This window comes from Melanaphis sacchari, unplaced genomic scaffold, assembly GCF_002803265.2.
Source record: "Melanaphis sacchari strain LSU unplaced genomic scaffold, SCAv2.0 Contig88_pilon_pilon, whole genome shotgun sequence".
NCBI classification, from domain to species: domain Eukaryota; kingdom Metazoa; phylum Arthropoda; class Insecta; order Hemiptera; family Aphididae; genus Melanaphis; species Melanaphis sacchari.
The window spans coordinates 903,859-930,682 of NW_020271625.1; the positions used below are offsets into that span (position 1 = coordinate 903,859).

General features: G+C 23.7%; 2 protein-coding genes across 2 annotated transcripts in view; one reads left to right on the forward strand and one right to left on the reverse strand.

Moving 5' to 3' along the window:
* Positions 1-387: 387 nt before the first annotated feature.
* Positions 388-26,824, reverse strand: part of LOC112602435 (uncharacterized protein PF07_0086-like) — a 33,240-nt gene continuing 6,803 nt past the window's right edge. The window contains exons 3-9 of the mRNA XM_025350508.1: positions 3,824-3,973; positions 3,611-3,760; positions 2,132-2,223; positions 1,838-1,993; positions 1,627-1,728; positions 546-722; positions 388-450 (exon numbers count right to left, since the gene is read on the reverse strand). Coding sequence (XP_025206293.1) covers positions 388-450; positions 546-722; positions 1,627-1,728; positions 1,838-1,993; positions 2,132-2,223; positions 3,611-3,760; positions 3,824-3,973 — 890 coding nt within the window. The remainder of the gene's footprint in view (positions 451-545; positions 723-1,626; positions 1,729-1,837; positions 1,994-2,131; positions 2,224-3,610; positions 3,761-3,823; positions 3,974-26,824) is intronic.
* LOC112602438 lies at positions 20,965-24,829 on the forward strand. The gene is made up of 6 exons (XM_025350509.1): positions 20,965-20,981; positions 21,047-21,240; positions 23,337-23,543; positions 24,328-24,525; positions 24,589-24,661; positions 24,762-24,829. Exons 1-6 carry the CDS (start codon positions 20,965-20,967, stop codon positions 24,808-24,810), a joined length of 738 nt encoding a protein of 245 aa, XP_025206294.1. The 3' UTR covers positions 24,811-24,829.

Consider the following 26,824-nt stretch of genomic DNA (forward strand, 5'->3'; position numbering starts at 1 on the left):
TGACATTTAAAATATTATGTCAAAATCAATAATAACAATAATATTTCACAGTAAATATTAATTTAATATTATGATTAATAAATATGAAATATAAATAAAATACTAAATGTGACAATAACTATAGATGGAAAATTAAATCAAATATTGTGTCATTCACTTACAACGCTTAATACAATTTAGTAAATCATATAACGCAGACATACAAAACAAAAATACATAAATTCAAAATCAATAATACTCGATATAATTTGAAAAACTTTTTAAGTTTAATGGTTGTTATGAAATTAACTCTGCATTATAAATTTTAGTAATAAATAAGCACAAAAATAAAAACAATTAAAAATCAAACATTATTAATTATTTTACAACAATTGATAGACATTAAACCTAATCAGCTACACGGCGTAGTAATAAGTGTACACCCGATTGATATTGTAACATTGTAAATGTCTAAAACAACAGTTATTTTAATATTGTAAGGACTTAAACCCGTCATCTGTCTGTTTATTATTCATAATATAATTTTTATTTTCGTCTACGCATACGAGGCTACTGGATATGGAACAATCCTCAAATGGAAAATTAAACTTAAAGTATGTTCCAGATGGTTTATGAGTCGGTGTCGTCCAGAGAACTGCATTTTTTTTTAGTACTTTAATCATTGATTTCCAATAGCACATATATCCATTAGTAATTAAGTGATTGAAAGTTTGAATTATCATCTAAAATTTAATAAAAGCGAATTAGTAATAAATAAAAAGATAATAATATATCAATGATTAAAACTGACTTAAAAAATGTTTCTATACACTGATGGTGAATTATCAATAAAAAAATATATATATAAATAAATATAAATTTACTACCATAACTATATATTTAATCTAATAATTTATTAGTATAATAAATAATGTATTTTATTCTATGGTAATCAATGAACCAATAATCTTAAAGAATTGAATTAAGGAATTATTATTAATAAATTCAAAGTAAACTGAATTTATAACTTATTCGAGTGTTAATAATAATTATCGAGTAATAATTCTGACAGAATTTTAAATTATAATGATTTGTACTATATTAAAATATTAAAAAATCAGTGTCAAATCATATAGCTATTTATAATATTATTTCTAGAACAAATTTGAAAACGAGGAAACGAAAATTTAACAAAATATTTATAAAAAAAAAAAATACATACATACATATTTTTACAAACAAAATTAACTGATCGTTTTTAATATGTATGTAATAAATAATAATAATAGTTAATAATGAAAATACATTTTAGTTTTTAATAATATACACAATAAGAGTTAAAAAATTTTTATTTGAATCTAATAAAATATACTTTTTGGTTTTAAATTTCGTTTTTTTATGAATTATAAGTTTATGGTTATTTATTTAAATCGTATTTTTCTCAGTCTCTTAAACATAAACAATTTCTACTGTATTTAAATAATAGGTACTTGTCTTTGTCCTTACGAATAGTTTTAGCGGTGTATGATATAAGTGAAATTATAAGAAATATTTAAAGTGTGAACGATTGAGGTCTAAGATAATTTTTACTACATAATTTAAAATTTCTGCACACTTACTTAACTCGCCTAACAATAATAAACCAACCTTAAGTATTTCAGTTTTATCAATCCTGTCGTACGTTTCATCGATATATGACCCGTAATTATATTTACAAAGTTCGGCGCTGTCCAGTGCCGATTTTAGATCCTACACAACAAAAAATACAAATTTTGTTCAGATTTCGCATGTCCATTTGTTAAATTGTGAACGATTAACTGGTATTGTATAGAACTTATAATTTTTTTTATGTATATACTTTCTTGGAACGATGATATTTTTCACTTAAAATAACATTATCCTCCGTCAACTTAATAGATTTTGCAATATTAATGTTATTGGATAAAATATCTTCTATCATCAGGGTTTTGCATAGTGATTTGTAGTATTTGTCTTCATTTTCACTTTCCATTCTCTACAATTAGTTTAATCTATTATTATTTTATTCAAATAGCAATTTCAATAAATATTAAATTTATTTACATAGCTTGTTAGTGACACTTAATGATATTACTAAAAAATTATCCATATTATACGATGTATAATTTAATACCTTTGACAATAAAGTAGTTGTTTTGTTAGTGAAATTTCCATTAGTGTTTTTTATTTGCTGATCAATGAATTCACTTTTGTCGTCTTTTTCAGCTATCGATAAAAAATAAAGCTATATAATATAAATAATATGTAGAGTATTATGCTTATAGTTTTCAAAGTGCTTAAGTTAATATAATATCATAAAACATATCGTCATATTAATTATTTCATACTTAAATAAATAAAAGGTGAGCAAGTAAATACCATTTTTTTTTTTTTTTACAGTAAATTTCAAGTAGATTGCTATGATGGAAAATCTGTTAAATTTGAATTCAATTTTATACCTATATGAGAAACGATTCTTTACGATATATATATTAATATAGGTATATATTTTATACGAGCATAGCTATATTAAAGTAATTTATTTTGCTATTAATTTTACGGTAGAATGATTTAATTTTTTCTAAAAACGTTCGATTTTTATTATATTATTAATATTTAATTATTTAATTATAAATAGTTATATATCTACTACTACATATATTATATTTTGATTATTAACTTTTGAGTCAATATCACCTTAGTACCTTACTCTAAAACAATGTGAATAGATCCATGTTTAAGAACTTAAAACTAATCAATGTATTTTGAAAAATTCAATGTGTATGGTAAAATAATTGACTTTGTATAATATTCACAAAGTTTTAAGTCTCTGCGAATAATATTTTTGAATTATAATAAAACAAGTAAGTAATATTGATATTCTTCGTTTAAATATGAAATTTTTCAAAATTTAATCTTCAAATATTTAAAAAAAAAATATATGTATTTTATGTTTCAATATGAATTACTTATGTTTCAGCTATAAAAATTGAACGTTGATATAATATTCGATTGCCTTTGATATTAAAATTAAAAACGTTATAATTTTTAACTAAATGATATTTTCCTAATTTTTTTAGTAATTCCTTAACAATTTGAACTTTAAACACATATACACAATACACATATTATTTTTACTTCATCTAAACTAGCTACATTAAGTTTTATCCTGTCTAATTTTCTACAATCTAAATTATTAGACAAAAGCTTATTATCATATTTAAAATTTGGTTAAAAGCTTTATTCTCCACAGTTAATCGTCGTAAATTATTTTGAAAAACATATTGAAGAATTATATTTATGTAATAGGCTAAGCATTTTTGTAAATTTACTTTTTGCTTTTCATATATACCAATTGTTCCAATCAAATTAAAATGCTAAATTATAATTATATGAAATATTTTGAAAAAAAATAAAAGACAAATTATCGAAAATATAGTTATAGCATTAATAATTCAATTAATACAAATAAACAAATCACTTTATCGCTTCTATGATTCATCAAAAATCCAAATGGATCTAGTTTTAAGTTAATTAAAAATAATATATCATATTTATTACATAAATAGTTATTGCATAACTTTTAAACAATTTTTTTCAAACTTTAACTCACCTAATAATCTTTGTATTTCTTCAAATTGATAATTAATCTTTGATGTTATTATTCTGTTTTTGTTTAGAGTATCTTTTAATTCATCTTCGTATTCTTTTTTGGTTTTATCAATTTTATTAATTTCATTCTTTAACTTTTTATTAAATAAATCTAAAAAAAAAAAAATATTAAATTTTAGTTTTAGTAGAAAAAATATTTTTAGTGTGATCTAACTTTGTTTTTCTATTTGTGTATTTAGCCTATTGAGACTGGCTTTCAATTCAATATATTCTTGAATTTTTTTTTCATTCATTTTCTTGCCTTTTTTTGCTTCTACGTACAAACTTTGTATTATCTTCACAATTTCAGATAATGACGTTTCATCTAAAATATTGAATAATGATATTAATAATTTGTAGAAAATAAAATATACTTGACATACGGGTCATAATTTATAATAAAAAGATATAGTTAATTTTCATCACAGCAAATTCTTTTCTATTTAGATTTTTTTAGTTTATAAATATAAATAAATAGTAACTCAATGTAAAACGAACAAAAAACACAATCAATCATCACAACATCAGTTATAATTATTAAGATTTAAAAACAAACGGTGATATTAGGTTGTTTACCGACTTGATAGACAAATTAAATGAAAAAATAAAAATGTAAACATTTGCTTAGCAACAAGAAAAAATATGAACATTTTCAAACGAATATTTATATAATAAAATAAAATTTGTCAATTGTGCTAAAAAAAATATAAGATCGACCGACCTGATAACATTTAAAAAATGCTTTAAAATTCAAATTATAGTTTATACAGTAACTCTTTAGATATTTTATTCGATATTGAAGAATTTAATATAGTTATTGTGTTTATAAATATATTTATACCTACTATAACTATTTTTTTTTAAATCGTACTTAAAAACATTGTTTTTTTTTTTTTTAATGTGTATTACAATAATATAATGTATATACCCATTTTCGTTAAACTACGTTTTATAATATTATTTATTAGTCTTAATTTAACTGTTTTTATTTAGTTCGACGATAATTATTTTTAATAATCTTTAAGTATGAACATTTTTTTTTTATTATACCATGATTTGCAATATCAAATTATAAAATATTAAATAGAAAGAAATATATGTTAAATACATGACAATACAATTTAAAAACCAATCGATAGTGAATAAAAAAATAAAATCCAGAAGACATTTTTTCAAATAGAATTTGTATGCCTTTAAACTAACAACTTTTTGTACTTTTGTCGTGAAGAGGATGGGTGCAAAGATTAACATCGATCGACTGTTCTTATTGTTATCAGACATAATTTTTTGATAAAGCATTGAAGATAAGTGAATAGTTTAATGAATTTATTTACAATTTTTGAAAATCTTTTGTCTATCTTAGACACTTTATAATGAAAGCAATAGAAAAATGTACCGTTATTTATTGTTTTAAAGGTTTGATTGTATTCGTATCATATTACTGTGATAATGCAAGTCAAACTGTCAATTTGGTTTTTTGTTTATTATAATAAATAATCGGTTATTTTCTACAAATTGAAAGACTCACATTTACTGATACACAATATCGAAATAAAATATATGCCACCATATATAATATTATCTGGCCCACAAATATCAAACTGAAAATATCTTAAAAATATTGGTTGTTGTAATATGAGATAATATTAGCTGTAACGGCTAATTAACAATACAGAAAATTTGTTAATGTTCTATACGTGATATTATATCATTTAAAAATTTTAAATTAAAATATTAGGGGTAGAAATGAATTATACAAAACAAAATATGGTTAGTTGATTCTATAATTCGTAATTTACAAATATTTAAAACTTTTACGTATTTAAAAAAATTTCATATTTTGTATTATATTCCTTGTAAAATATTTAATGAAAGTTGAATTTATTTTTGATTAAATTTATTATATAATCTTAGTTAGAATCATCCTTTTTAGTTCCTATTCAGTCCCTTTGAATCTTTCTAGATTTATTTCAATTAGCTCGAATATAAATCGAGGGCATACTACGGAAAAACATACCACTCCTAAAATGTTCGTAGCCGTACTAGATATTTTGAAACGTATAGATACATCTTATAATGAATATACCGGATTTATTATACTTTTCGTTAATTAACTCGCCGTTAGTTTATTATAAATAGTTTCTTTTTACATATGACCAAGATGCAGAATACATATTTTAAAAAGTATGATTTTGCATGTCGTTTAAACCTTTTAAAAAATTGTAAACCTAATTCTCTTTCAAATTAAAAGCAAAATTATTGTGTAGGAAGTTCATATTCACAAGTTATAAAATGTGATGATTGGTGTTGTACTAATCAATTAACATCTAACATTTTTGAAACTAAAACTAAAAATATATTTGTTACAATAAAATTTTAGTAAAAACACAAAAAGCTACTCATTTAGATTTTACAAGAATTAAGATTTTCATATTATTCTATATGCTCACAGTTTATACTGCACCAAACTATAAATCCATTATAATATATAGAATGACAACCTTAGAAATCAAAACTTTAAAGTATATTTTACAATTTTTTTTTTTTCTAAAAAAACATACCTATTCATTTTTTTCAAAAAAAAAAAAAGTGAAGTTATTATAAAACAACCTATATTATATTTTAGTATACAACTTCATGAATGTTAAAAATATGTTTTATTGATACTACTTAAATACCAAAAATATGTTTTCAGTTCAATAATTGATATTAACTACCAACAACCAATTCTCCAAACATTAAGATTTTTTTTTTTATTTATTTAATAAAATAATTCTTAGCATAGTAATATATCGTATTAATATTACCAAACTGCTGAAAAATAATAATAAAACCTACTTTTTATTTATCTATTTCTTAAATTAAAACAAAAAAAAGTGCATGCTAAATTTAATATTTTCTGTGCATATTTTGTATATTTTAGTTCGTATAACTTCTGAGCGCTCCAGCTTTAAGTATTCTAACTATTAGCTACATGTGTGACGACACATAAAATATGTCATACAAAAAATAATATTGAAATACAATATAACATGTCTGACAAACTAATAATGTATATTAGGTAACAAACTTCATTTCAGAATCATAATAAAATATAAATCAAAATTTTTTTTATGACACGAATATAATAAGTAGGTGGATGATATTTAAGAAATCTTGTTTCCCAAAATAACGTAATTTGAATAGTATCCTACTAACTGTATCACTGAACAATGCGACTCGATTTCTGCATGAACACCTTCAGTAACTTGTTCAAAAGTTGAGAACGAAAAACAATGCACACAATAAAACACCTCTTAACGGAAAACATTACTAAAATGTACGTTTTCACGGCAAGGTAAAATATTACATAGTAAATTCATTGTATTGTCTTCTTTTTTCAACCCGGAAGAGGTGTCATGTTAAAATATTTAATGAGAGGTGTCGTTGGTCTTTTAGACCGATATATCATAAATTGTTTTCAATAGTTGAAAAATAAATATTTTAACACATTTGGTAATACACATTACACGCATTATTATATTTTATACTATATAAATGGAAGATCACCCTAAAGCTTAACCCCTTTCCTACAAGTAAATAAATGATAATAGGTACTAAACAAAATAATAACTAAAACACTTTTAGGAGTAATACATTTTATTTTTTAGTTAAGTGTTTTATTTAAAACAAGAAAATAGCTCTTTATTATTCTCTTTCATACTTTAAGATGAATATTGTGAATATAGACGTATAATAATATTAATAATACTATGGTGAACATGCTTCGATAAGAGTATAAAATATAAAACTAATGACGATAATTTAATGAATTAGTAACTTTACTATGCTCAAAATCTAAACAATAATAGTACATGCCACGGACTTTGCACACCAAAAATGTAAATGTATTTCTCATTTTTCAAATGTAACATAAAACTTAAATATATGATCTAAGACTGTTAAAATATCTAATGACATAGATCTATCACAACAAAATTAATGTGTGTAAATACGAAATTAATTTTAAGTTAAAAATTAGACTTTTTAACTAAAAATAACGAGATTTTTACTTATGATTGTTTCTGTTCTACTATAATTATTCAAAAAAATATCAATCGTAGGAATTGACACTTTTTAACGTTACGTATATTATTATTTTGTATACGTAATATAATATCCAAAAGATTTAAATTAATTTAAACTTTTTATTTATTAATTTTTATTTTTAGACGTCCACTTTTCCCCATTATACATTGCAACAAAGCGATGAGTAAAAAAAAAACCTTAGAAATAGAAATTGACGTGGACTCCTCTTAAAATCATTTTTGTAATCGAAAAATAGGTTAGTACACAGAGTCATATTTCTATATTACTATATACCAATCGTACATTATTGTTCATAAAATAATTTCAACAAAGCGGTATTAAAAAAATTTCCACGTGTTACATACTTAATATTTTTCTAGTTTAAATGTATGATTCAACTCGTTAATAAATATACTCTTATTTCTCTTGCGCTATTGCCCCAAATAGTTTTAAGTAGTTAAGTAATTATTATTTTAGAGCAGTGCTTCTTAACCGGTGTACCGCGACCGTAGTATATGCGTATAGTGTTATTACTAATTAGGTATTACTTATTTTTAATTATATAATATATTAATAATAAAAATAATAATTGAAATAAAAATGCCTTTTTTTTTGTTTGCTTCTTATTAATTTATTACTACAATGTTCCGACAAACTGTATAGTCATAAGAAATACGCCATGAGCATAAAAAGGTTGAAAACCACTGTTCTAGAGAGTAAAAATATTTTTATATTTAACTATCATCATTGAGTAAGCAATATATTGATTTTAATTCAAGGTAATAAATTAACATCAAACAATAGATATGTTTTATTAATATATTCCAGGAGCAAACATATAGCAAATAATAATAAAAAATGCATGGTATATTTTTGTATGTAATAGAAGAAATGAAAAAATAATATTATATTGTAAACGTATTATATATGATTTTCATTGTTGGAAGTTATAAATTATTTAACTAAACATATAGACAAGTTATAATTTTAACTTCAATAGTTATTATTATGAATAAAATATACGTTGCACCACAAACTACCATCAAGCAATATGACAGATTTGAAATTATTTTCGGTGTTAATATCTACGGTACTACGGTAAAATTTTCAGAGCGGGCTATTTATTTAAACAAAAAATTCAGCCAATTTTTAGTTGTCCATAAAATAAGCCATACGAATAAATAAAATCAAACCGTTTCAATGAAAAAGAATAAATTTACACTAAAAACAATCACGCCTCGTAGAACCGTCAGATTGTTTTTTATTATTATTATTTGAAAATAGTAATCTCTGTTGAAGTTCCACAGTACTACGATTTTTTAATTAACTTCAAATAAAGCCAGAAAAATAAACTTTAAATAGATACACAATAATTTTCGATAAAAATACGTTTATTACCAATCTTGAAAAAAGAGTTTTTTAAAATTAAATTAAATCTGATTTGATCTATGTTAAGTTTTCGTTTTTAAATTATAGTAATTAAACTGTTTCACGAAGTTTGACACTTATTCCTATGAGGCAAGTTTTTGTATTAAAAGTGCTTTAGCTCCAAAATCATTGACAAAAAAAGACAACAAAAATTACTGTCTCGCTTTTTGAAAGTATAATGTCCTTAATTTGTAATAATAAAGTATTTTAAAAAATAACTTCTTTTTATAAGCATCCATTTGAATTATTATATTCAAATACACGTACAAAACACAAGTTAACTAAGTGATATTCCAAATTCTATTTATCATTATTCATTAGAGTATTAGAATAGTATTTTTAGACAATTATTAGTTCAGTATTTGATTATAATATGACTTATTCTAAATTAATTATTAAAATATTTAATACAAGACTGAATGTATACATTAGTAAGAGCAATTTTGGGTTTTCGTTACAATATACATAATAATTCATAATAATATTACTATTACTATTTAGCTCAAGTGGAACGCATTAACTGAACATTTTTCAGATATTATATTATTGCAGATTATTATTTACTGGACCATTGCACATGATTTTTAAAAGACTAAAATGTATTTATTTATTTATTTCAGCATAATTTAACAACATATTAACCAAGGTAAATTAAAGTAATTAGAGCTGATATGTATACCAACTAAGCTCAACTCGAATCTGATATACGGAGTTCCTATAGATTTACATAATTGTTTTACAATAAAATGTTTATATTTAATTAAAATGATAACATAATTTAAAAATATATAGAAAATATATAGATATATTCAAATCGTAAGTTATATATTATTTTAAACCAACATCGATTTTATCATTAAATTGGAAATAATTTATTATGAAATGCATATTTACAGATATTATCAAAATTTTATAATTTGATCGATAAACATATTCTCATTAAGGTCATCAACTATTTTACTGATTGATTTTTCTACATGTTTTCATTTATAATATTATTGGTATTAGAAACGTGAATTTCGTCTAAGCTTTTTATAAAAACCTTTATACCATTTTTCAAATTATTATCAATGAAACATCTTGAACTAGTTAATGTTAATATTGTTACTTTAAAAGGAATTTTATGTAGTTTCCTGTTTTCGTGTTTATTATTTCTTTAACATAAAGTATGTACCTTTGAATGGATTTTATTAGAATTTGTTTGTTTAAATAACTCCTTTGTTGTATATAATGTGTTAACGGAAAAGTATACACCACTCTTTTATAATATATTTTTATTTTTATTTTAATATTTAAAATGCGATATAATTTAAATTTTCAAAATGAGTTTTTAAAATCTATAATCAGCCAAAAACTCACATCATATCTAACAAATAAGCACAGTGAATGATAAAAAATCCTAAATGAAAATATATTCTCGTATACATATATTATCTAATATCTACAGCATAATTCCCTTAATAGGAACAAATTAGCATAGTTTCGAACGAATTTATTCGTTTTAGACAATTCAACTTCATTTACTGAGGAGAAACCATAGGTTATAAGGGACAAAAACAAGAATGTCTAATTAGATATTCTAACTTATATTTACTTACTTTCTTACTAAAACTATTAATTATCTCAAGTTTATGGTTCTATTACATTTTATACACGTATGTCGTATAATATGCATGTAATAATTTCATGTTACGTGTTCTATTTTTGTTATGTTAATAATTTATTTTTATCTTACTACCATGTACTCCACTGATCAGCTGAGATTATATTTCATTCGAAATGGAAACGAAAATGTTCTAACATCTTCATTAGATTTTGTGCAGATTTTTAATAATTTAAGTCTAAGTAAATTACAACAAAAAATAATAGATGATTTTTTTGCAACCTAACAAAGTATAAACTAAATACCTATATGTTAATCAATTAACAATATAACAATACTACCAGTAATAATTTTTTAACAAAATATGAATTTAATGTGTATGTATTTTGTAAATAAAATTTTCATGTATATGCGCTTAATAATTTCTGTGTATTAGTTAAACAGGACAGACGAATAAAGGAGACAAATCGATCACCATCCAATGTGTTCCATCAAAGCGGATTCTATTGTATACTTTTTTTTAATTATTACTTCTTATAAAAAAGATTTAATTTACTTAGTATATTTATTTTGGGTATGATATACGTCATACTATCTACGCACTTATATAGTAACTCTAAAGTAACCGACATAAGCAGTATCTAAATGTTTATAATTAAAAATGAATATTATCGTTTAACATTTAATCATTGGATACAAATTTTAATGACTTTGTTCACAACTTTAATTAAATGCGGTAGATACTTTCTTTTAAATTGTTATTTTTACAAACACTATACCTATCAAATTTATTTTTCCAACAATTATTTAAATAATGCATATAATATATAGGCAAAAATAAAATCATACAAAACGATTTCTGATATAAATTACTTATCAAATGATCATCATGAAATTATTTTTGCATAATTTTGTTAACAAGTGAAAAAGATTAAAAATAAAAAATTAATTTTTTCAACATTTACGTTTTTTGTAAACCTTGCATTTTACTTTGATACATAATATGTACTATAATAATATAATAACGATACTTTTTTATCTATGTCGTATGTTTCGGAAATGAAAATAACACAAAAAAACGTTTCACTGGTCCAATTTAAAAATTGATAAAAAGCGCATTTAAAACACATTCAAGTTTTCGACGTACAACATAATGATTTTACATATTTACATCAACACCAGTCGTAATTTATTAAAAGAATTTTTTACTGGAATAAAACGATTCATATGACTGCGCTCCAAACACATTGGATTACATACGAAGACAAACAAATCAAGAAGATAAAATGCTGCAAAATCTCCAAGAAAATGAATGCAAAACATTTGGTAAAGATAAAATTCAAATTTTGTAAAGTGTAGAGAACTATTAGACGATTATAAGTAGGTCAACATCACTATCCAGAGCCTCGGATTTTAACAACATACGTAGATGTGTGCCTGTTGTAGACATTTTGACGGTACAATTAATTTGTCCAATTTTCCATAGATCTTCAAGTGTAAGGTAACAGTTTACAACTATATACAGAATGAAAGTCATATATCACATTAGTATCTTCGTGGCAAATAAATAAATGTGTTTTTGTATAATAATTAGTATAATTATATAACGATACCTAATTGAATGCCATACATTTCATTTATTTTTTTTTTTTTCAAAAATTCAAGAATTACAAAAAGATATTTTTATTTAATTTAGTTTTTTTAAATTTTCAATATAACCATTTTGTCATCATATTTACTATACCTAATCGTATGGTTATTAGTTAATATGATTTAGCAACGTGGTATTGAGTTATTTCATTGATTTTCTAGTATTATTAAAAACTTAATTTTAATTCTATAATAATGTCAGTGAGTGAAATAGGTCAAGTCAAATAAATCATAAAGCATAACAATTATTAACCTCACTATTAATAGAAAAAAATTGTTAAGTATTCCTAAGTCCAAAAACTTCAACTGTATGGTATAACTTCAAACATTTATAAAAATATGTAATACATCGTTTTCATTTTTGTGTATTAAAGTTATTTTTTAATTAAAATAAAAGACTAAAAATATTATTTTTAATTTATTTATTAATGAATAATAATTTAACTAAGACATAATAAACTTATGTAAATTCCACTAATAATTAGATATTTGAAATTTTACAAAAAATCTGCGTTAACGCATTTCAATCGAGATTGATTGAACGCGTTTCTTAAATTGTTTTTCTGTAAAACCGTTTTTGGTGTCCACTCTTATCGTATAACCCCTACTTTTTTTTTAGCTTTTTAGCTTTTTTTAGGACTATTTGCATAAAAATTATAATTATTTTAATTAATAACTATACTATAGAGCAGCGATTCTTAATCTATGGCTTGCGGCCCCCTAGGGGTCCGTGATACTCATATATGGGGGTCCGCGACAACCAACACATAACATACATCAATACGTCACATGAGTACATTTTTACAGTTGAATTCTTATTTTGTTTTTCATATATAATGTTATTATATTATTTAAAAAGATAGATATATTTTATCTTATTTATGATATTTTTTTATGAAAAATGAAGTGTAATAAAAATTATTAAAAATTTGGTTATGATAACATAAGATGTTTCATAAAAGAAAAAGGTATTCAAAAAATAGTAATAAGGGGGTCCGTGATCTATAAAAGGTTATAAAAACCACTGCTATAAAGTATAGACTGTATAATATAGACTATACCATATTCATTATTATTTAATATACATACAAATATTTTTTCCCCGTTAGCCACTAGTCACTACTAATCTTAAGTTATATATTTAAAGCAATTTTCTTAAAAATTTGGAAAATAATTACTAAAGCTTCACGGAACCCTGAAGTGATCTCCGTGGAATCCAAGGTTCCACGGAAAACAGTTTAAAAAACGCCGAATTAAAGAATCACACGATTCTTAATTCGTTAAGTAACTATTATTCTTACGAAATTAAAAACTTAATTTAACTTGGCCCTAAAACTTTTGGCATATATAAATTGTATCTATATTTATCCGATTGATTAAATGTAAAAAACCTAATTTTCCTTACATACAATGCTGAAACTGATCTAAATAAGAATAGGTAACTCTTTTATTATCTTAATAGTTTGAAAATTTCATGAAATATAAAATTATGAAACATTATAAAATTTAAAAAAAATTTGTTCTTGTTTTTTTTTTTTAATAAGTTTTATTTTTGCATAGGTGATTTTTCATTAGTGATTGGTTCCTTAATACTAAAAATTATTTAAAAATTAATTTATTGATAAAATACATACAAAAATATTTAGGCAAATGATACAATATCATACAGAAATATGAATTACTCACAAGTTACATTACAAAAATATTATATACTTTTGTACTCAACTATAGTAATAATTTAATAAATATAGTAATATCATAACGACCACGGCACTTGCATAAATATCATCAATATTTATATTAAAAACATAATTAAATGTATGAAATCTCAATACGACAGTGGTTTGGCTTGCACTTTTAAAATTAGTCTGCTGCAAACTGTATAATAATGACCCAATGTAAAATTGTCTAAGAAAACAGAAAAAATGCTAAGTTCAAGACATTTAAAACAGACGACAAACCATATGATATGGATTTGGGTTGAATGTAAACAATTTAAAAAAAACATTATCAACCTTAAAAAATAAACGGAAATAGAACTTTCCGTGGCTTAACGCGTAGTTATGTAACGCAATAAATATTTAACCGGAACCGAGGCCCGAAGTTATCCGTCGTAATAACAATAACCATAATATGTATATACGAGTATATGTATATATTTATAAGTTCCGTGTTACCGGCTAAAACAATAAATAGCGTCCGACTACTAAACAGATGAACAGATTCAAAGGTTTTAGTGTCAGGAAAACTAATTTCCTATGAGTTAGCAGCGCTCAACTATAAAAATAATCGATTTCTTACCGATGTTCTATACATATAATGATTCACCATAAACATGTTTATTCCCTTTAGTTTCCTTTAATGATAAATTCAACAAAATTTTGATTTTTCAAATTGTTTGATGTACTTAAAGACTATACTTCTAAATTCTTGAGATTTGTTGTATTCTACTCAAAAAGTGTTTTGTAGTAATACAAGCATCTATTTTTCAAATTAACTCGCTCCTCCTTCTTTTTTACTACAAAATAATTGATTGGGTAATTTTTTTGAAAATTTTAATATAAATACCTAATTCAAAATTCAAACAAATAGTTCTAAATTATCACAATTCTTATACCAAAAACAATAGTTCTTAAAAATGGACAATAGTTTTACAAAAATATAAAATAGATATACTTAATATACTATATTAAAATACTTATTATACTTGAACAATTTTAACAAATCATAAGTTTTGATTGGCTAATATCAATTACTTATAGCCCTCATATTATCTTTTAAACCTGTTATCACTGACTTGATATTATCCCTAGTACACCAAGTTAAATAACTCAAAAATTAGACATTCAAATTTTGATTTTGATACGTTCAAGTTTTCAGAAAAACAATTCATTACATAATTTATATTTAAAATAAAAAAGGTGGAGTTCACATTTTAAAAATATAAATTTGTATCTCCATGGGACACTTCTTAAATAGTATGTAAGATCTCAAGAACTTGTAAATATGATCTTAAAATATTTATATTTAATGATTCAAAAAATCAGATTTTAAATAACTGCATCATAAGAAAAATAAAGGGATGAACACTGTGCTCATTGAATCATTCAGTATATATATTATAGTGACGGACAGTGTAATATACAACGACTGTTACATAATATAACAATATAATTACATATCAAATATGCTTAAATTAAGTACAAAACAACTATTATATAACGATTGAATTGACATGATTAAGGACGAGACGAAAGTTTGCATAACAATCCATTAATTAAGCCAATTATAGTACGCGTTATCGATGAGCGTACCTACGCGATACGCGAACCGAAACATATATTATTTTAGTATGGACATGTTTAAATGATTAAAGAGTGAACATTGTTCCAACGATCTAAATGTTTCACGGTTATATATTTATTCGTATACTTTCGTTACACGCGTATTGGTAAACCTTTGTATGGCGGTAAGTTAAAATAAATTGAAATATTTAAAAAAATAAATAAATTATTTGACGCTTTCAAATTATTTATAAAAAACATTTATTTATATATTTATTTATTTTAGCTTATAAATCAATTAAACTGTTGTTTTTTTTTTAATTTTCGGGTTTTTATTAATTTTATAGAGCATTTAACACCATTTAACATTATAACTATGGTGTGGTGTGACTATAAACAACTCATCCATTTTCTTTGAAATAAATTATCAGCACTAATGTATTCTGTTTGTTTAAATAATTTTTAGTTTAATTTAAAACATTTAAATACATAAATCCTATTATAACTGCCTATATAAATTATTACTTGCTAGAAAAATAAAATAATTTATTATTTTTATAAAAATAATAATTTTGAGCAGCGAGGATGTTTGTAATGAATTATAAATTTTAATATTTAGTAAAATTTGATAAACCTATTTAATTTAAAATGAGAAATTTATACGAGACTAAAATTATCAGTTTATAGTTTCTAAATATTTCTACAACCATGACTTAATAATCTTAGTTTTAATTTTTTTTATTAATTAATTGTGATATGTCACACTTATATTATATTAATCAAAGTATTGATAGTATATTAGTGTAAATAAATTAAGTTATATTATCAAAAATCAAATAAAAAAATATATTTATAAATTATTTCCTCATCTAACATATCTAGGAATCGAATGTTAACACGGGCGTAAATTTTAACAACCAATTCTACTAATTTTTGAAAATTTTGCACAAACTTTACAAAATAACTTGTTTGATTTTTGTATAACAACCGCTTATACATATTAACATTTTAAATTTCTAACTAATTTTAAGATTGTTTTGTCAGCATTAGTAAAACTAAAATTTAAAAGTAAATCTCCCGTGTATCATTAAGTGCTTAGTTCTTAAATTTTGAATTCAAAATTTAAGTAGAACATTTCACCTTAAAAACAATAAATAACTGAGTTAGTTTGAATAATACATAAGCAGTGAAAACTATGTTTTAATATTATTATGTATTATATATTATGTATTATTATATACTACCAATCTAATAATTATTATTATATAGTCAACTTCTTAGTATAGCATTGCACTTGAAAAACAAAATGTAGATCAGACCCTAGTGAACTATAACCGAAAATAGTATCCACTTACTTTCGTCATGTACGGACGTATACGTAATTTTTTAATCACGTAAATTAACATTTATAAACTTTCTATACAAACATCACTAGGAACCTATTTTATTTACAAAAGAAATAACAGGAATAATATTAAAATTTATATTTATTAAAAATAAAATGATTGTTATTAAAAAAAAAAAATACCTGGTTATCGTTTGTCGTACCAAAATGAATTTAAAAATCGATTCTTATAAACTTATAATAGTTTTAATAGTATAACACAATAGTATCATACAATTTAAATTTATGCTAAAATTTAAACAACATGCAATCGTGCGTACATTTTATCACAATAAAAGTATTGTTATTTTACTACAAGGTACAATTCCATGCTTGGGTATACGCTATTTTATGTTTAATAATAATTTCAACATTTTTTTTTTTTTATATAAGAAATAACACAATCTATACTAAAAGTACAATAAGCGTATTTGAAGAGAGTAAATAAGCAGGATAATACGAGGGTAACCCATTAGCAACACTTAGTATGAGTACAGATTATATTAATCTATGACTTAGTAGAGAATAAAAGTAATTTCAACAAAAAAACATTTTTCAGTACCATTAGAATAAGTTGTGATAAACATAGTAAACTTCGCGGTTTGTTAAAATTGTTATATTTTCGTGAAACGATTTCATAAGCATTTCCGATTATCACACTATTAGGATACCTCACACCGCACACCGAAATCGAAATAAATAACTAAACAATAAGTGCTAATATTCTTATGTTGACATCATTAATACCGTATACGTTAAAATCTTTTGAAATAATTGAAAACAATTTTATGGTATGCTAAAAAGCCAAAAGATAAAACATATTTTTATATATATATATCTTTTGTTAGAAATATGTATACAATCTGTAATAATGTTTACGGTGAGTATATGTGATGAAAGATGAGAAGAGGAAAAAATTGTACAGGTAAAACAAATGAAACAACTTTTTATAAATTATTTATTCCAAATAATCTTTTTCTAAAATTTTCAATTATTTTTAATCTCTATTTTACGAATTGTACCATACTATCGCGCAATTGAAAAAAATGTCTTATTTGATATTATAATTTTACTTCTATTAATCTAAAACAACTAACCTCTTACAACACAAATTTTTTTGAACATTGAAACATCACCAATTTCTCAGGCTTTATTATAATGTGTAGTAAGAAATATGAAATGTGCGATCACCTTAATCAATAAATGCATTTAAGAAATGTATAACTTATAAATTAAATAGTTAACTAGTGACTGATATCTACCTATAATGTTGTCAGTAATATTATAAATATCGACAGTTGCTTTCCACTGTCTCTAGTTTTTTTAAAACTGAATATAGTAAGATTACTTAGTCATGACTTGTACGTAAAATTTATACATTTTATATATTATGATGTGTAAAAATTTTAATGCTATACGTCTTGAAGCATTTAATTATAATTTATTTTATACACATATAATACTCGTAATATATCTATTAATAATTATTATAGAAATAAAAAACATAATCATGGTTTGATCTTATCACATAAACAAGATGTTAAAATATAATACAGATTTTAAAACTATGACTCAGTGACATCAATATCCAGGACTCTAAATTAAATAAAAATGAATTGTGTATCTATGTATATTTGGCTAGTATTCGTTCAACGTAGCAAATTTAAACTTCAGTAAAGATATTTTTTGTAAAATGTAAATGATCTTAGAATATCCAGGATTTAAATGTATACTACGGTGTTATAACTATATTTTTTAAATAACTGATAAACTATTATTCTTAAACGGAGAGTTAATTTTTACAGTGTAACTTTGCAAGATTTACTAGTTATTCCCGGAAGCAATACATCAAACAATTATTTAAATGATCCATATATACACAATATTTAAATAAAAATATTATATTATATAGAATAACAAATTTGATTAAAAGAGAAATACATTAAAAAGTCATTAGGCATATTTTAATAATTTATTCTTTGATTTTTAACAGCTCAATTTTAAAAAACTTACTAAAAGATGCTGCCAATTAAATAAGCAAGTATCCAATTACCATACATAATACCGGCATTTTAGCATATTTTAAAATTAATTAATTTTAAATAAAATACATTAAAAAATACAGTATTATTATTTTAATGTATTAATAATTTGATTAGTATTCTTAATCTATATCATATACCGATTTAACTATGTAGTTATATCATCCGGAACTCAAATTAATCATATCAAAAACAATAAAAAATAATTTGAAATATATAAAAATTAAAATAATAAGTTAAATAATAAAAAGTTCAAGGTAAGCTTTATAGTATGACAATAAAATACATTTTATTTTATTCATTCTATAGTAATACCAAACAATTAAAGTTACGACCTTAAATTGTTTAAGTATGGATCTTAGACCTCATTAAGTATACTAAATATAGCCAATTGGACGGAGAAGTACCTATTGGCATAAAAAAATTTAACAATGTTTTTGCTTATCGATCCGGTCATTACTTATTATAACTTATAAGGATACTTCCCAGTGATTAGGCGTCGGTTAATAGTTTTAAACAAGTATGAGAGTAGTGGATCCATTACTATTAGTATTACAATAAATATATTATAAGTACTAATCGGGCACTATACTTAACTTTGAGGAGCTATAGGTATCTCGTCATGAAATTACATATACAAAAATAAAAACTCTATTATGAAAATTCATAAAAAAATAGTTCTATTTATTTTTGAAATAACTTCTATATAAAGATCAAAAATTAATTCTGGATTTACCTACAAAAAAAGAGCTATTATAATAAAGGATAAAAAATAGGTAAAAATATTATAAAATTTTGATACTTCAAAAAAAAAAAAAAAAATTGAAAAGTATTAATACTTTTTTAAAATAATGAGTATCTGCGTAAATATATCGTACATTGTAGAGTATATATTTTTGGTGGGAGAGAGTAGTAAAAAAAAAACCGTTTCGAAAGACTGTATATGATTTTAACGAAATCGAATCATGAATATTTATTAAAAATAATGTTTTATAATAGTGATTACAATATATGCATTATCTAGATTCCAAGGGACTTTTTATGGGTAACTTGATGTATAGGTATGCATTGTGTATATTATGTCAGTCAGAAATTATCATTAGTGTAAAAGTGTTGTTATAGTAATATGTACACGCCTTTTGGATTTACTAGAAAATAACGAACGAAAATGCTCTGTGACTACAAAAAAATGTTTTATTTTTCATTCATGTGGATGGTTCTAATAATTCTCATAGTCTGTGATAATCCTTACTTCGACATTTATTCTGAAAAAATATAAGATTTTTCCGTGATAGTTTCAAAGCAATAGCCTAAGGACATTTATAAAATTGTCTCAGTTAATTAAATATTTTAACTAGAAATCTATAAACCACATTCATTAAAATTCAAAGAAGTAAAAAAAAAAAATGTGGCTCGGTTATAACCTCGTAACTATTTATTATGGGAAGTTTTAATATATTTTTTTAGAACGAAAATAAAGATAAGCATTAATATGGAATTCTTTTAAAATTAGAGTGAGTAATTTTGTTTTACTAAAACAACACAATAGCAGCTAGGCTTTTAACGAAAAATCCAATCCCGATCAACGCCCAACCATAAAAAATATTATTTAATTTAAATATTTTTCTACGTGTACTTCATAGTTCTTTGTTTATATCGCGGTAAATCAAAATAAAATGTCTTTGCATAATATTATTATATTTATAATTCTATTACCATACAAATACACGATTTCTGGCTAAAAATAAAAACAGTTGGCTATTATTTTAATAAATAGTGTGCGTCACCGAACAACGTTTCATTAAAATATAAAATTTTAAATTACTTCCAACATATTATCATAATTTTTGAAGTAAAATGACGACTAAAACTGAGTAAAACAATTCCATGTACAATTCAATGCCAATTGAATGTAATCCGGGTTAATCGACTTTTGCAGGTCTATGCCTGCCGCCAAGAACGAGAGTCCTAGTGAAAACTTCTCGTTCAGTCCAATGCTGTACAATTTTCGAGTGTCGCCGCCACCCGGGCACAATAAAACATTTTCACTCCAACAACCGTTCGCAACCCTATTCGATAACCTAATCACAGTACTGTGGTCAGTGTACGGCAAAAAATCAAAAATTCAAATTGGTAACACACACAGTAATATAAAATAATCGTAGGTGTCACTATGAGAGGTATCAATTGGTAAGTATGAATGTCGTTACCAAAACAAAGTTTCGTTTATGATAAAACCTTCGTTTTACTACTTCCCCCAGTAAACGTTAATTTTTAAACATTCTTCGCCGATCGGAGACGGTTCATTTAGTAATATAATACAGTTGATATTACCACAATATTAATTGTCAATAAAAAAAGCACAAACATCTCGTGATTTGTTTCAGGAAATTGACTGAAAGCTAATACATTTTTCTTTTGTAAGGTCAAAAATGATGACCCAAAACTATCTCTTTAGTGACACCTCGATGTAGCACGATTGAGCATTTTTACCTATTTGGTATTAAAAAATCACTTAATTAAAATACATATTATATACGTTAAAATTAATAAGACATAAGCACTAATTTAAAAATATATCTGATACATAACATTAGCATCTAAGATAAAAAAAGAAATGTTTTTTTCACTAATACTATTTTTATTTGTTATACAAAACTCCTTTATTCCTAATTGTTTTTGTAAAATTCATTGTTACTGTAATAAGCCTTACGCGAATGCTTACCAAGTTAGTACTTACACAAAATACATAATATATGAAAATATAGTCTATGGTACTGAAAAGTAAATATTATCCCTAAAACTCTGACGATCTATCGTGTCTTAATCTAACCTATACGTACCTACATTCGGTGTTTTTAATCGATAGAGTTTTAAATTTAATATCTATAATGTATACAGCGCGAGTATCTAAGAATTAAGCATTTTTACACCAGATAATTATTTTTTTGCGCTTACATCTTCTACTGCTAAAAATATATGACGTTTGGGCATTAAATAAATAGTAAAAAAAAAGTATATAAGTCTATATACGACATTTATTATACTAAAATATGTAGGTGTTGATGATATTTATACAATTCAAATAGGAACATATAATATATAATATATCACATCAAATTGATATGAAATACTATAACAATTAAAATACGTAAAAAATGCATAAGTAATTAGTAAAAATGTAATATACATATAATCATTCATTCAACAAGCCACAATTATAGTAGTAAAAAATAAAATATAAGAAACGTTAAAATAAAAATATAACTGCTTGAAAATTTCAAATCGATTTTCGAGTCCACTATAATAACTGCTAATAGTTCCATTTCACAGTAAGGCGTATGAGGTAGGTACGCGGTATATTTAAATGTATATTGTTTCAACTTCGTATGCGACGCGTCGTCGACATTTTGTACTTACGGCTTCATTATTATATCTTTTTTTATGTTTCCTTCTTGTTTTTAACATCATATAATTTCTAACTTATAAACTATACACTATACATATAGCCTATATAAAAGAAAGGAGTAAACTTCACATATATATATATATATTTATTGATTGATTATAAGATACACTGTCCAAACGTATCATGATTATATACCTAAACGTGTTATTACCAGACACCTATAATGTAACTATAATAATATTTGAATATAATAATAATAACTAGGGCTAAGATTTAATATGCATTTAATTTCATTAAAGTTTAATAGAATATACAAATATACCAATATTTTCAAAACTATCAAATATGTAATAGGTATGTATCGAATAATGTTAAGAAGAATTTAACACACTTTTACTTCCATATAAAGTAAATCTAGAACTTTAAATTTTTAAATAATCCATAGATTTTTTTAACACTCCTTGAATCAAAAACAAAGTCATTGGTTTTATTTAATTGAAAATTTTAAATTACTTTCCATAAAATATGTATTTTTCGTTATTATACCTAGTTATAATATACAATAATAACATGGAAAAAATTTTTATCATATCCAACGATAATATGATGTGATTCGTTGACACAATTCAACTATATTTTTAAAAGGACGCTGTAAAAAAATGAATCAATTTGTAAAAATCTTAGACCTAAATTAATAGTAATAATAACAACAATAAAAAATAGGGCTAAACTCGCAAACGTATAAATATAACTACATCACAAATTTTACGTTCTAAATTTCACCATGGTCGTCTGGTCCGTCATTTTAATACAACCACAGGCGTCAATCAATTACAATGGGCGTTGGAATTTTTGAGATGCATGAAGGTAGACTATGGTTACCCAGATAGCATAGAGAAAATCGTTGGCGAGCTAGAAGAACAACTGATATCGCTCTATGCCAAAGTCGGCGAAAAGATGCAAGAAAACAAACGAAAAAAAGACTTAGAGCAAATGGAAAAAGACGTCGGTGAAAAAAACTCAAAAAGTTAGTACACTTACGCGGAATTGCGATAATTGACAAATAAAATATTATCATTATACATCTCGCGATGAAGACGAATGTGCAATGATAAAATACTGTATAATGATATAGACGATTAATACAATAGCAGTAATTAGTTTATTATCCATTGAAATGTAAATATTATAATGATTATAAGCTAAGCACTCGTCGTTTTAAAACACAGAAAATTATCTCTTTTACGACATTTTAAATCATTTCAAAACAGCATTTCCAAGAAAATTATTTTAATTTTTTTAAGTTCTTAATCTTTTCAATAATATCATTAAAAAAATTACAATCTCTAAAAATGTTGGACAAGAATTGTATTATCCATGATATATTTTTAAAGACAAAGAACTGAGTTGTAGGTCAACATTTTACGGAGTATATGAGTACCACTCCACTCCGCTAATCAAAACTTTTATAAACTTAAAATTTATAAATTTATGAGGAAAATTACTCATTAAAGATTCGGCTTTTATACATGCAATGCAATTACCATAATGAAGTAAAATTCATTATATTTAAAAAAAAATTAAAAAATTAAAAACGTGTGATTGTTACCACTTTAAAATTTGTAAAAAAAAATATTTACAAAAAATCCGATAACTTTTAAAATGATGAGTATCTTACATTAAATAGACCTCGTGATATAATTAGGATAGAAATCCAACACCAAACCGATCAAAGAATAAAAATTATACCAAATATGATGTGAATAATATTGAGTACCAATTATTAATTCGATCGGTTTTGTTTTTCGTAGTTTCTAGTACTGAAAAACCTACAACGGACAAGTTTGTATCGTTTAATGAAGAAGATATAATGGGAAAGCTAAATGTGATCAAAGTAATAATAGATCCAATTTCTGGCGAAGCAAAATACTTAAAAGAATTAAATTCATTGGGAAAAAGGAAACAAAAACCAATAGACCCGTGCGCCAACGATAAAAAGCAAACAAAAAGTATGTGCATTTTTTTATACAAATTATGTTCCCAGCTATAACCGTTTAATTGATTAAATATAGATTACATGATTGGTGCCTTGCAAAAAATTCTTAGCAAAACGACGGAACCAGACACTAAAAACGGAGTGGAAGAGTATATATTATTATAGACTATTATCAATTTATTAAAATATCTAAATCGTTATAATTTTATTAAGATCTATTTTTCTAATAATAGACATTTTATTTTTCAGATTAATAAAAGGGCTTAAAGTGGAAAACTCAATATCCAAAAAGCCATAACATACGACATTGAAGACACAACATCATAATATAATTATATATTTTTGTCTATTACTTTGAACTTGTAAAAACAAATCATTTTTTCAGATTTTTATCGGAATGAAAAATAAAATTACCAACTATTAAATTTTTATACATATATCTACTTGAGTCGATTTTATTGAAAATTTTCACAAAATTTCAATTTTTTCTTACTCGTCATTTCGTATTATTACAGTAGGGAAATTGGAAGAAAATAAATGTAGCGCATAGCTAACTTAACAATTATAGTTGCATGTGACAGGCTCGGTCATTTTAGGATAAATTTTACTTTAAGTTGTGATGTTCTATAACGTTTTTGTCCGGTTTTTCGAAACAATATTTCCAATTTTCGAGACTTTTTCTCGACCTAAACAAATTATATAGTATATATTATATAATGTATCTAGGACAATTTATATTTGAAATTGTGTAAAATCAGTATACGTGTTAAACCGTTGTTTTTTGTAAAAATGTTTAATATTTTATCTGCGCATATGATAACATTTATATATATATACCTATATATATTATATTATATGAATATTATACAAATAACGAAATAAATCATTTAAAATCATTAGAATAATTCACTGTACTGACGTTAAAAACATATTTTTTTGGGTCGGACAAACAATTTCAATTTGTCGGGTAATTTTATTAGGGTCTTAAAATATTTCATTAATTTACTAATTAATTATCGTTATTTATTAAGTAATATTTGGATTTTAATTTGCAGGAGTAATAAATTAGCATTAGGTTTTTTTATACCATTTAAAAAGTGCTCTGTATTGTACAAACTTCTATTTTTAAACAAAAATCCCCTTTTATTATTGTAAATTGATAGGATTAGATTATATACTAAAGATAATAGTCTTTATAGTTTTAAATTAAATATTATAAAATAAATTAACTATATTTTAATCTAGCCCTTATTAATTTTTATATTCGAACAATTATTTCAAACAAAATATTAATGTACGATATGTATATGTATATCGTATATTTATATATGTATTATCATAAAAATTACTTTTAATTTAAAAATCATCATGTTTAAACCTACATTGTTACATAGTATTATTCTTAGTAAATAAAATTATAAAATTGTTTTTAATAATTGAGAGATTAATCTCCCAAGTTTCAATTTATTTGTATCAACATTTATATAATTGTATGTATTATGTTAATTTTGGTATACATTATTTGATATTCATTTCAAAAAAAAAAAAACATTGTGTACCATCCCAGATCAAATCTTAACTGAGATATAAAAACTAAGTACTCAATCTCAAACATAAAAATCATAATTACAGTAGAATCCACTTAATGGGGACACATAGGATCACCGCCCTATATGTCCCCTCCCCCATATTGCGACTGTACCAATTAATCGATTTTTTTTAAATATTTAAAAAACTATTAAAGTGCGTATTATACATAATAACTTTATTTACAAGATTTACTAATTTAGAAGTATCTATTAATTTCTTTAACTCACTGACATTAATATTTTGAGGTTGAGTTTTTATTTTATCCGGTGCAGAAATGTTTGCAATCAACATTAAATCTTTACGAGACATTATTGTTACATATTAACACAAACTGAGATTAATAAAAACAGAACGTACATACAGAGATCCGAAAAATCGAATATGTAATTTTGTACGCAGGCTAGTCAATTCAATTATCTTCACGGGACATGTAAATTGTAGGAGATAAAAAAATAATTAATTATAAAGTAAAATATGTAAGTAATTGCTATTATTAATAAGTTTATAACATACGATTATCATATAAAATGTGATAGAAACATAGAAATTAGATATATATAAATTATTATATGTCCTTTATGAGTTATAACTGATGATTTGTCTCCAATAAACGAATTTATAGTCCCCAAAATAAATACATTTGTTAGGGACTCTGACGATTTGTCCGCATTAAGTGGATTTTACAGTATTTAAAATATATATAATGCATGGTTGAATGAAAA

Excerpts from the sequence above, each read along its gene's own strand:
- LOC112602438 (XM_025350509.1), top strand. Across the intron at positions 21,241-23,336 it reads AAAATCAAAAATTCAAATTG|GCGTCAATCAATTACAATGG; the intron begins GTAACACACACA and ends ATACAACCACAG. Across the intron at positions 24,526-24,588 it reads CGATAAAAAGCAAACAAAAA|ATTACATGATTGGTGCCTTG; the intron begins GTATGTGCATTT and ends GATTAAATATAG.